Raw genomic sequence first — 13,922 nt, forward strand, 5'->3', positions numbered from 1 at the left:
ATGTAGTTTTTCTGGCTTTCAATATACAAAAGAAAAAGTTAGTTCTATTGTTTTTTCACTCTTGCTAATGCACTCCCGTTCTTAAATGCGAATAATATCACAATTGAGCTCTTTAATACAAACACCAAATATGTTAAGCGATCTTAACGCGGCGGTTGCCCGAACTAGACTGAGACAGTAGATATGTTGTCTGTCAAGTATCCTTTTGGTTTGCTGGGATATGTGATGGGGTGAATTTTGCTGTTAGTATTGTTAAAGATATTGCTTTGGCGTGGTTTTTGCGTTTTTCACTTTATTTCGCTAATTATTGACAATTATCACAAAATTTAAATAAATGTTGTTTTCGAGCACACAGAGGAGTATTTGCGTAGTAAAAACGGTGTATTTCTGCTAAGTAATAAAAGAAAACACGAACCCTAATCATAATAAGCCGTCTTATGAAAAAAAATTTATTAACTTATCTAGAAAAAACTAGCGATGCATCCGGTTTTTTAATGTTCGATAGTTACATAATTCTTATCTAATGAAAGGTTATCTTTTACCGCGCAAATTGTTGATTCTCGTTATAGCTAGACGTTGAACATTTCCGCTGGAAATACCTATTTAAGGATCTTAATCTTTGACTTTAAATTACAAAAGCGGGGGGATTTAGGGGGACAGTTTTAACGTAGCTTGTCCACAGGCCAAAGCTATTAGCTTAAATTTTTATTTTGTTTGCCAGATATACGTTTCATCAGTGCACTTGCACAATATTCGCATTCTCAAAAGCTCTGCATTGATTAATGTGAATGCGAAAGCGAATGCGAATGTTAGAATTAATGCGGAAGCTCCGCGGTTGCGAATGCGAATGCGAATATTCGCAACAACCCTGATACAAACATATGTATGTAGGTACTCGTATGCATGCGCGTTGAAGACCGAGTAGAAGCATGAACTTGCTGCCGTGTATGCTTGTCAGTATAAATGTACTTTCATTTCCATTTAACACGTGTGGTTTCTCAGAGCGTATCCGTACTCAACCATACACTTGTACTACTGCTGTATGTATATGGTAAAAATTTTTGCCTTTAACGTTACTGTTGCACGTATATTTCTGAAACGTTGTATAAAACCTGAAAGTTTTTCATTTATCCTGGTAATAAACCTCATTTCATTTATTAAGAGAAAAAGCTACATTTTATATGCAGACACTTGTTTCCTTTCTTTTGTTGTTTTAAAGATAAAATCAGTTTTAAGTGGTCTTTAACGTTACATTTTTTGGAAGCGAGTTATGTGATAACGTCACACGTACAGTTAACTTAGCAAATCCTGCAAAGTTAAAAATTAAACAAAAGTATTTTAATAAAGATCAAGGTTCAAAGAAACTATAAAAATATTAACTTGAAAAAAATATTTTTTTGACGGATCTAAAAATCAAAATATGCGGTCTTTAACGTTACCTATTGGGAGTATGGTAAATATAGAGAAATAAAACGAGTGGAAATTGTTTAAAATGTGATAACTCAAATATTTATTCATATACATACTGATTCAGTAGATAATACCTATCTCAATATTTGTCCAAAAACACTGTGCAACAGCCGAAATTAGCATTGATGGAAAGTACTTTTTTTCTATACGCTAAATCCGAATTTGGCAACAAAAGTATTCCATCACGTCAGAATTTTGAGAGAATGGGGTTCGAAACCCCAAAAATCACCATTTAAAGCATTTTTGAAAACTTGCTGAAGAGTTTTCAAAGAGAAACTAATTATATCTTTCGATAGACGTGTCAAAAATTACTATTTTTTCGTCTGGGCTTGACTTTGAAGGGATAAAGCAATGTTTCGAACATGATTCGCATTTTTAAATACACCTGAAGTGTGTCACTTCTTCGATCATGATTTGTGATTGTGTACGATGCCATCTCCCCAGCCCAACCCATATAAAATGTGGGCAAAAATGCAATTATGAACGGATTTAAATGAAAACTTTTTTACTAGTGAACTTTTGAGGGCGCTGAATTCAAAAAAGCAACTTGTTTTTTATACCTTTCATACTTTCCCTGTAAATGCAGTTTAAGTGCAAAATTTGGATTCTGTTGCATTTACGTAGCAGTTTAAGTGCAAAATTTGGATTCTTGTTGCATTTACGTAGGTACGTACATATAGTTCATTCCATTTTCAAAAGTGAGGTGTCAATTTACATGGATTGGTCTGTAGGTGTGCAGTAAAGTTTTATTTTTTTTAACGGTTTCCACCTGTTAAAAAAGTTGAATTAAAATTATATAATAAGTTAAATTAATTAGATATTACAATATGGGTATCAATTGACATGGTTCTGAAAATACTTTACTTTTAAGCTACACGTATAAGGGTTGCCACCTCTTTAACCCTAGACGTACATACATTCTTCGTCAATTCGACGAGCCGACAACGTGTGTTGTTTACTATACAATGATAAGAATGCACTTCCAGGGTTAAACAATTAAATTCAATTTAATAAAAGGGTTTGAGTAACTGAAATATGTATAATAACATGGGTGTCAGACCAAAGAACAAATTTGAAATATTTAGTTAAGTGAAGAATAAACAAATTCCTGAAACCTTAAAGTTAATTTGAGGGTCCAGTGATATGAAAGGAGCATGAAAACATATCACTCATTGGCAATGTATGTATTTACATACTGCAATAAAATAAAAAATACGATGCCGCAACCCTTTCGTTTGATATAAATATATTAATATTTCATATATAAAAATTTTTTATAATTTAATTAAATTCCATTTGCGAACAGTTGGCGACGCTCTTCAAAATATTAGCAAGCTATGACCTTAAACCTCTTTTGTCAGACTGCCATAATACATATATGGTGATATATATTTCATTCACCTATTTCCCTAAATTTAAATGGAATTTGATTTTTTTTAACAGATGGCAACCCTCCTACATGTAGGTAAGAAAGCAACCCTTTCAAAACCCTTTTCGACTGATACCCATCTTTTAATAATTTATTTAACTTATTAAATAATTTGAACTAAATTTTTTAATAGGAGGCAAATTGCTATAGCTGCTACTTATAGATTTAGCTGCATCACTAGATTGTGTTTCATTCCTTTTTTTCTTTCTCTACATTTTCTCACTCGTTCACATATTGCTTCAGGACGCTTTGCAATGACGCGATCACGCTCGTTGTTTGACAACTGTATTTCTTTCGCTTTTGTTGCGTCGCTTAGTTTTTTCCAAAAATGATAGAATACAAGATTGCGCCAATCGAGCTGAGAGCAACTGGCCGTGACGTCAAAATATACCAGAATGAGAGAGCAAGACGAACTCGACAAGAAAAAGATGAAGCATCGAACAAAAGTTTTGAATTTGAAAAAGCACCAAATTTTTATTGGTGTATTTTATGGACTTTACATGAATACATAATTTTATTTTAAGGATGCCGATTCAAATTAATAAAAATCAATGTTTCTTGCACAACGGTCGATTTCTTCTGGCATGACCGAAGGTGCTGCACATATTTCGTTGTCACTTATGATTGTCACTGTGCCATGATTTTGTTTAAATTTTGTAAAATTGCTTACCACACTTACGGTTGCTATACATTTTGCTTCCATTTTTTTAAGATTTTCTAATTTGATGTCTTCAAACTAAAAACAAAAGCACCAAAAACGCACCAAGCACAAAATTCAAAAATTTTCGCTTTTTGAATACCCACTAAATTTGGTGCGAAAAGCATCAAGTTGGCAACAGTGAATGTAAACTAAAGTATTTTATGACGTCAGCGATTGGGTGGATGCTGTCAAATCGACGAAGAGAGGGTTAGCGGTCCGCGAATGGCGCGACCTTTATTTTCTGGATCGTGAGTTTTTTCAGGGTGACCGCCATTTTTTCTTTACTTATTGCCCGGTTGAGCGGTTTCTGCACAGTATTTCAAGAGTTGTCGAAGTTTAAAAGAGGTTAGTATTTTTAAGGTGTAAACGGTCTTTAACGTTACATAAATTCAATACTAAAACGTTGCAAAACGATAGCTGTTCAGATATCAATAACTATGTCCCCCTATACTTGATTGAAATCTACGAAAAAATATGTATTTATTACACCTTTTCTGCATTTCGGTTTTGCACAATAACGCCTTTTCTTATATTTGGTATTTAACGTAACACGATTATCGGAGAAACATTTCAGAATGATCAAACTCACGAAGAAAACAAAAAATTCCACTAAATTTGCATTAGTCTATTTCAAAAATACTTTATCTTACCGAAGAACGGCTTTAGTATCGAAAAAATAGTAAGATATTAATATTTTTACCTTTTTGTGCTGGTTGACTATATTCTCCATTTTTATCGCACGCACGGGAAGTACAAGAGAAATTAAAGTACCGTGAAGCACACTTAATTGAATATAAATCAACAATTATTTCTAGATACTAACGATGTATATTAACAAAATATGTCAGAGTTGACGCGTGATTCAAAGAAAAATTTTTCTCAGCGCTTTCCTCGTTCCCAAATTTGTGACCATATGGCTGTAATAATGTTTCAAACATGCAAAAACACATGATAAGTACTAATGCTGCATTAATGGAACAGTATTAAAGTATTCTAACATGATATACGTATATTTCCATATATGTGTAAACATATGGCAACTCTTGACATGCGTTCAACATTTTTGAATCAGTCAACGTTTGGTACGACAACGAGCACGAAGCTAACGCGACGATTCGGCGACTCAACATTATTAAATCATAATTTCAATTACTTGACTTTCTCCATTTCTTTTATATAAATGATCATATTAAATAATAATTTCAACAGAATAGAGTTCGTGTGAATTTATTTAGCCACCAAACTGTCAGGAAGAGTTTCATAACATGCATCGTATTTTTTATTTTATTGCGAACATTTATGAACAAATACGGAAAAAACGAAAACGCATATTTCGAAGTGACGACTAACATTACAAACGTAAATAAAGTAAATAACGCGAGTGCTTCAACAATGGTTAATAATAAGATAAAGATTGTGAGTCTGAAGGTGGAGCAATTAAAGTCTATTCTACGCCAAAATAATTTGCGAACAACAGGCAAAGCAGAGCTCATTCAAAGGCTAAGTGAATTCATAGGTACAAACGAAATTGTTGAAATAGAAGAGCCGCCGAATGAGAGCGGAACAATTCAAGATCAATTAGCCCAACTACGAGCGATGATGAACACAATGATGAGTGCTATTGCTGTTGCGCAGGTGCCTGTTGCACAGCCGCAGCGAACAGGCATACAAACTCCGATGCAACAAACACCGACGACAACACAACAAATATCAGCTAATGACAATGAACGTATGTACGAACGAGAGCGAACACGAACAGCTTCAGTGAAAGAGATTCCCGAGATTCTGAAGATTCGGTTACTGTTGAGCAGTTTATTAATCGCGTGAACTGTGTGCTATCTGCTTACAATTGGGATGAAAAATGTATCATGTTAGCCGTGTACAGCAGAATGCGTGGTGTAGCAAAGATGTGGCTAGACTCTTCGCCAGTGTTGTTTTCCAATTGGAATGAATTCGCGAAATGTTTGAAAGAAGAATTCAGTTACGAAATGAACGAAGCAGACATAAACTATAAAATGTGTAATGCCAGTAGGAAAAATGACGAGAGTGTTACTGATTATTGTTTCCGTATATGCATGTTAGGTCGGCGATACAAGTTAAGCGACGCCGCTATTATTAAATATACGCGAGATGGACTTAAACATCGTGAATTGCAAACGGCAATTGCTGCAGTGAAATTTAATGCGGTGAAACATATGCGGGAGACTATTGAAAACTATGTATCTAATTCACGAGCGCAAAGCAATAAAACGAGTATACAAAACGAAACTAAGCAAAAGTTTGAACTTAAAAACGATAACGCTAAACCAAGTACTAACGAGAAGATAAATAAAAGGTCGATTACTTGCTATAATTGCTCGGAGGTAGGTCTTATTTCTAGTCAGTGTTCGAAGCCACAACGCTGCGTTGATTGCAGCAAAGTTCATGGCCGCGGTGAACCAAAGAATTGTGGAATGAAAACTGTGAACGTGCAACGTGCAGAAATTAACGAGTTCGGGAAAAACTTTAAAAAATCAGTAATTGTTAATGGACAAACATTTATCGCCTTTCTCGATACGGGTAGTCAGTGTCACATGATTCGTAAATCTGTTGCAAACAAATTGTCAAATATTCGCGAAAATTGTGCAATATCAATTAATCGTGTTTGTGACGGTACGCAAATGGCTAATGAAAAAATTACATTGCTAGTAGAAATCGACGAGCTGGAACGTGAAATAGTTGCCTACATTGTAGACGACGATTTTATAAACGCTGACCTATTTTTGGGTCAAGACATTTTTAAAAACACGAGTGTAAAGTGTCGACAATGGTAATTTTAAATTTGGTAAAAATTTCGAGAAACCGGTGTGTGTTAAAAATTTATACACGGAAAATGACGTTAAATGTACTGATGATAAAACAAATGGAATTAATATGGACATCAAATTGGGTACGGATATTCCAATCGCGCAATCACCATATCGAATTCCAGAACCGAAAAAAGCGATAGTAAGTCAAATAATAAAAGATCTTCTAAAAAACTATATTATTGAAAAGTCGGACTCGGTTTTTGCTATCCCGATAACGTTAATAAAAAAGAAAGACGGTACTGATAGAATGTGTTTTGACTACCGTAAAATAAATGCTCATACAAAAAAGGAAAATTTTCCTATGCCTAACATCGAAGAGACTTTACAAGAAATTGCGAACTTTAAATACTACACGACACTTGATTTAAATTCGGATTATTATCAGTCAAGTCAAAGGGTTATTATCAAGTCAAGTCAGAAAGTCAAAAATATACAGCGTTCATTACCACTGAATCACTATATATGATATCCTAGTAGGCAGCCATACCATTGACGAAATGTGCGGAAAAATTAAACGTGTTTTTCAAGCTATGCGCGAGTTAAATTTAACGCTTAATATTAAAAAAATGCGAATTCCTCAAAACTAAAATTGAATTTTTGGGACATTGTCTTGGTCAGTTTAAAACGCCAACTAACGTGCATGAAGTCCGCCAATTTTTAGGACTTATTTGTTCCGTTTTATGCTATTTTATCTGAACCGTTAAGAAAACTTTTACGAAATGACAGCGAATTTCATTGGGCAAATGAACAAGAGATAGCTTTTAATCGTCTTAAAGGCATACTCACATCTCAACCTGTAATGGTATCGTACAACGCGAGCGCAGAGCATGAAATTCATACTGATGCCAGTACGATTGGATTATCATTAGCTTTTACAAAATGAAGGTGGTAGTTGGAAACCCGTACTCTACTATAGCCGATCAACTAGCGACGATGAAAGAAAGTACCATGGCTATGAATTGGAGACGTTAGCGATTGTGGAAGCTCTTGAACGTATGCGATATTATGTTTATGGTAAGCGAGTAAAGGTAGTCACAGATTGCAACGCGATGAGCACTGTGATGCAAAAACGCAAACTTATACCACGAATAGCCAGATGGTGGCTGAAAGTCCAAGACTATGACATCGTTATTGAACATCGTGCCGGAAGACGAATGGAGCACGTAGATGCGCTAAGCCGAGCTCCAGTTGAGTGCGCCTCTGAAGTTGAGACAGCCTCATTACGCATAATGAAAACGAATATTACAAATGACGATTGGCTTTTTGCGATGCAGTTAAGCGACGAACGTATCAAAAATATCATCGAAAAGGTAAACGTGGACGACTCTTCAGTGAAGGAGTACAACGTCGAGAAAGTCAGGTTGTATCGTATCGTCCACAAAAAGAAACTTTGGGTTGTTCCTACAGCACTTCGATGGCGCGTGGTTTATGACAGCCATGACAAGGCCGGTCATCTAGGTGTTGATAAGACAATCGACCGTATCCCGAACTTCCTTTGGTTCCCAAGAATGCGAAATTTTGTAAAGGCATACATCAAATCTTGCGTCGATTATGCCTGCAACAAAATCCCGACAGGAAAGAAAGAAGGAGTATACAACTACGACGACATGGAGCCCATTCCATTTAGAACGATCCATTTAGACCATCTTGGTCCGACGACGCAATCAGAGAAGAAATGGGACTACAAACTACGTGATATCCAATGGGTTATCAACACAACGCGCAACGACAGGTCAAACCCCATATGAGTTGGTGTATTCATTCAAGCCGCGCGATATACTTAAAAACAAACTAACAACGATTCTACACGACTGTAACTCACAAGACGTTGATATCAGTGATCTACGACACACCGCCGCGGATCGAGTTACGCAACAACGAGAGAAGGCCAAAATACGTTTCGACCAAAAACATACTGCGCCAACGCAATACAAAGTCGGTGACTTGGTCTTAGCCGAGAACGAACCAGCCAGCACGGGCGAATAACGAAAGTTGGAGCCACGTTACAAAGGCCCCTTCGTTATTAGCAAAGCCCTTGATCGAGATCGATACGTCATAACTGATCTTCCAGACTCTTCACGCAAACAACGTCTATATACGCTTCAGATAAGCTTCGACCGTGGTGCAATCTGCCAGCTCTCGACGAACAAATTAACGAGGGTGGCGTAAGTACCGATGACGAAGACAATTAATAGCGAGGACGCTTGTATAGTCAGGAGTGGCCGAACATATGGCAACTCTTGACATGTGTTCATCATTTGCCGAGCGTTCAACATTTTTGAATCAGTCAACGTTTGGTACGACAACGAGCACGAAGCTAACGCGACGATTCGGCGACTCAACATTATTAAATCATAATTTCAATTACTTGACTTTCTACATTTCTTTTATATAAATAATCATATTAAATATTAATTTCAACAGAATAGAGTTCGTGTGAATTTCTTTAGCCAGGCTTCCTGACATGTAAATTCTACTTTTCTGATATATTTTAATATATTTATTTATTTATTTATTTAATTCTTACAGCTTAATTAAGCCTAGCTTAAACTTATATGCATATACATATTTATGTATATTTAGGATCTATAATTTAAAGCCTAGACAAAGTATAAAGTATAGGCAATTTATATGGACACCAACTGCAGTGAAAAACAATGAGGCATACTTCCAAAACAAATCATAACAATGATTGCACTATTTGGCTATGCATGCAAAGTGCGAAAGAAACATCTAAACAGCGATTCAAAGATTTGATCTAGTGCTGCGTTATGTGATGAGCCTCGGCTGCTTTTCGGATGCGTGCGGAAGGGTATATGTTGGCGTAATGCAACAGTATACTTGGTGCGTATGCATTGCGATTGAAAGTCTGGAAGATTGCCCATGCATCACTAAATAGGAAGGATCCTACAATATTTATACAATTTTTGTTTAAATTCATTCATATTGCCTAATTTAACATCATTTGGTAATACATTAAAGCATCTTAATATTTTATAATACAAGTTACATTTATCTGCTTCCGTTTTATAAGCAGGTAGATTGAAATCATTTTTATTTCGAGTATTTTTGGAGTGTACATTATTGATATACTTTATGTTGCTTTTTAAGTAATCAGGCAAGTTGCCATCTATAATGTTCCTAATAAATTTCATTGTGTAGTAAAAAAGTTGTTGTTTAACACTCAGCCAATTTAATTCGGCCAACATGTCTCTGATAGGTGTGTCATAACATTTTCTAAGGATGAATCGCATGGCTCTGTTCTGTTGCTTTTGCAATTTATAAATTTGTTTATCTCTCATTATGAAATAAAAATAGTTGGACAATAAATAAAATGTGGTTCGATTATAGATTTATATACCATCGTCTTATACCTTCTACGACAAATATATCTGCAGGTTCTCCGCGTAAGGTATAATTTTTTTGCGATCTTGGCTACAGTATAATCAATGTGTTCGTTAAAGACTAGTTTATCATCGATCTTTATTTCTAGGTATTTGAAGGTATTAACTTTTTCCAGTGCTTCGTTGTTTATATTTAGAGTTAGCAACTCACTTTTCTCAAAATTTCGCCTTGATATAACCATAAACTTAGTTTTATTGACATTTAATTTAAGTCTGTTCAAACATAACCAATCGTATACTTTATTTAAGTCATCTTGCAATTTAGAGGCTATTTAAGCTATATTTTCTCCACTTAGCATAAGCAACGTATCATCAGCAAATAACTTAATATCGCAATACTTTATGCAATTAATAATGTCATTAATATATATATTGACCAAAATTGGAGCTAGCCCAGATCCTTGAGGCAGTCCGACAGATACACTTCTTTTATCGGATATTGATGATCCAATCGCAGTTCTTTGATATCGATTCGTAATGAAATTCTCAGACCACTTTAGTTCAATACCATTTACGCCTATATTAAATAACTTTTTTTGTAACAGTTTTTGGTCGATCGTCTCAAAGGCACGTTTTAAGTCTAAGAATACAGCTATTATATGTTTATTCCTGCTCAAGTCTTCTTTACAGTTAGCAATGACCAGGTTCAAAGCGCTTTCACAGGAATGCCTTTTACGGAAACCTGATTGTTGTGGTATAATAATCTTATTATTTTCCAAATATTTTACAAGTTGATTTTGAAATACTGTTTCAACTACCTTTACATCACAGGGCAATGAGTTTATAGGTCTAATCTCTTCAGCTTTAATAGTGTTTTTTGTTTTCTCCACTGGTACGACAATGGAAGTTTTCCAATGATTTGGGACTATACCTTTCTCTAGACTTTCGTTAACAATTTGAGTGTAAAAATACCCAGTATAAGTTATAGAGTCTTTAATGGCCCCTTCGGATAATAGTTTCTTTCCACCAATCTTATTTTTGAATTTTCTAACTATATCTAGCATGTCATTCGTTGATAGGCTTTGGAATTTAAAGCCAATGGCTCCATTACCACTAGACATTATTTCACGATTACTAGGATCAATATTTAAGCTGATTTCCATCACACTATCAATGAAGTAGTATTCAGTGAATGTGCTATTTCACTTTCATGTGTGAAAAGTTGGCCTTTTATTACTATTTTTTTAATGACACTATTATCTTTAGACATAGATATGCAATTTTTCAAGTGTTTCCACATGGCCTTGCTATCTCCTGCATTACATGTTATTTTGTGTTCAATGTATTTAGCCTTTTTAACATTTATTAGTCGTTTGTATTTACGCCGGGTAATATTATATTCGTTCCAATCCCCCGACTATAGAGCGATATTGTAGAGATTTAACTTATGTTGGTTTAGGTTTGCGAGTTCGAAATCATACCACTTGTTCATCAGTTTAACACTGATTTCTTTCGAATATGTCAAAATGCTCATAGCATTTGATAATGTATTATTCAATAATGCAACCTTATTATCGATACTTAAATTCTCAAAATGGCCATAATTAGATTGCCGCAATTGGTAAACAAGGCAATCACAAGTGTAATATTCCCAAGAAGTTATCACTTTCCTAGCTCTCATTTGGAACATTCTTTCCAACTTGATTTTAAAGTAGATAGTTTCGTGATCTGTAACTCGATGGTCATCCAATCTTTTACAAGAAACATATTGGCTGTTGGTAAATAATAGGTCTATCATTGTTTTTGAGTTATCCCCTTTTCGCGTATAAAAATCAATTTTTTGGTCCATTGCGAATGACTGAAATAAGTCCACTAACTGCCTACTGTTAGTTGTTATTTTGTAAAGATTATTATTGAAATCACCAATGAAAACAACATTATCGTGTGTTAAGCAATTATAATTTAAAATATCGTTTAAGTGTAAAATAAAGTCTGCATCACTTGAGCAAGGAGAATGATAGATTACGCCTATTTGGTATTGGGGAAAAATATTTTTAATTTTAAGTATAATACACCAAAGATTTTTTTCATATGTGGAGTTATAACTTGGGGAATATTCAATTGATTCATGTACGTATACTAATACACCGCCCATATGTCTACTATGCGAATTACAACGAACAAGTTTGTAGGTTTTTATCTGTAACTCTTGGTTAGTTATATCTTCAGTCGAGCAACTCTCTGAACAAAGAATCAGATGTGGCTTCTCTATTAAGAGCTCACACTTATTAGCGATGATACTATTAATGTTTAAATAAATACAATTTAGTTCATTTATTTTTCGTTGCTAGAATCGCATTTTTCTTTTAGTGTTAGCATGTTTTTTATATGCTGGACAATCTATACTGAAAGCATAATGATTTACATCGACTTCAATAACTTTTTTCTTAACCAATTCGCTACAGTTTACGCATTTAACGATAGTTGAGGTACACTCTTTGCTATCATGATTTCCAGCACATTTGCTACATGCTATTTTATTGGAACATTCAATTGCTTTGTGCTTATATCCCAGACATTTATAGCATCGTAATACATTTAGATGTTCGTAAACAACGCAAGTGTCCCACTCGATATTAATTCTTTTTTGTTTCAGTACATTTTCATAAGTGACTGCATCAGTTTCTACTAATGCAATATAGCTTTCCTCCATACGATTAGTATTATCATACATCTTTAAAACTTTGAACTCTTTTTCCAGAGCACACATCGTTCTGCTTGGTTAAGCATTCTACGAGATGATCATTTCCAATTTTTTCAGTTAAACCAACTATTTTAAGTATCTTTTTTATCTCATTTTTCTCTTTTGTTTTCTGTGCTTCGTATTCATTTCCAATGCCCTCTCTTACTTTTTGTTGTACCTGCTCACAAGCGTCTTTATTTTTGCATTCCACTATTATTCCCCCACTATTTATCTCTCTCACTTTCATTACAAGGCCGTCCGTAGGCTCTACTACTTTTTTTAGTGCTTCCTTTGTTTCCTTAGCTTGTTTGCTTTTATTTTTCGGTTTAATAACAATTTTACTTGCGCTATCCGTAACCTTGGTAACTTGAACATATGACATTTTCGTATTAACATTCTCATTAGCTACGCGTAAATCCTTTAGGAACTCATTACTCTTTTGGAATTCTTTAGACACATCACTTATGATCTCAGTTTTCATAGCGTTATTTTTACTTCAATGTTATGCTCCAAAAATGAGTTGAAATCTGTTATAATGCTACTTTTTATCTGTGAACATTTATTACTAAATATTTGCTCCACTATCTGTTTCACATCAGAAGCTTTCATTTTTGATTGTTCACATTTATTGATTAAATGTTTAATCTCAATGAACTTCGTATTTGTGTCTGACAACGCGCATTGATTACAGAACCATTTCAAATTAATATTTTCTGTTATTATTTTTACCTCATGTCTCTTTATGTTACTGCATTTCAAACAAAAATTATAACCACACCCACCAGAGCATGATATCATTTCGTCTAATTGAAGCAGTTTCGCAGTACACTCTTTACATTCTGCCGGCATCATGTACAATTTACCATAAGGAGTATGGCAAAAACACAACAGACGGCCAATTTATTCGCCACTCGACTCACACACCTGCTCTCTGAGAGCACTCTTCAACGATCCGACATACGCGAGCAGTGGAACCACATTTCCCGATCATTAAGTACCGCCGCCGAAGAAGTAGTTGGATTTCAGCGAACCCGAAAGAACAACTGGTATGATGAGGAATGTCAAGAAGCCGCAGAGAAAAAAATGCCGCCTACAGGGCCACGCTGCGATCGGGCGCAACGCGAGCCATGTGGGACCGTTATAGGGAACTGAAGAAGGAAGCGAGACGTATTTGCCGCAATAAGAAGAGAGAGGCCGAAATACGTGAGTGCGAAGAGCTTGAGATGCCGACAGGAAGAACGCCCGAAGAATCTACCAGAGGGTTAGGCGACTTACGGAAGGTTTCAGGACCGGGGCGAACTCCTGTAAGAACAACAATGGCGACCTAGTGACCGATGTCCAGAATATACTTAAATTGTGGAGGGAACACTTTTATAACCTACTGAAT

At 35.2% G+C, this 13,922-nt stretch overlaps 1 protein-coding gene across 3 annotated transcripts in view; it reads left to right on the plus strand.

Annotated features, from left to right (window-relative positions):
• The window catches only part of LOC118735340 (protein RCC2 homolog), a 132,459-nt gene that overhangs the window by 80,714 nt on the left and 37,823 nt on the right, over nucleotides 1–13,922 (plus strand). The window contains exon 4 of one of the 3 annotated variants that reach the window (XM_036465036.1): nucleotides 13,321–13,495. The exons of 1 other annotated variant lie outside the window; for it this stretch is intronic. In XM_036465036.1, the coding sequence (XP_036320929.1) occupies nucleotides 13,321–13,470 (150 nt within the window). In that variant the 3' untranslated portion in view covers nucleotides 13,471–13,495. Of the gene's footprint in view, nucleotides 1–3,142; nucleotides 3,173–13,320; nucleotides 13,496–13,922 lie in introns of those variants that run through there. One more of the 3 variants, XM_036465039.1, reaches the window with a different exon arrangement.

This window comes from Rhagoletis pomonella, unplaced genomic scaffold, assembly GCF_013731165.1.
Source record: "Rhagoletis pomonella isolate Grant_MI unplaced genomic scaffold, Rhpom_1.0 Rhpom_scaffold_00003, whole genome shotgun sequence".
NCBI lineage: Eukaryota > Metazoa > Arthropoda > Insecta > Diptera > Tephritidae > Rhagoletis > Rhagoletis pomonella.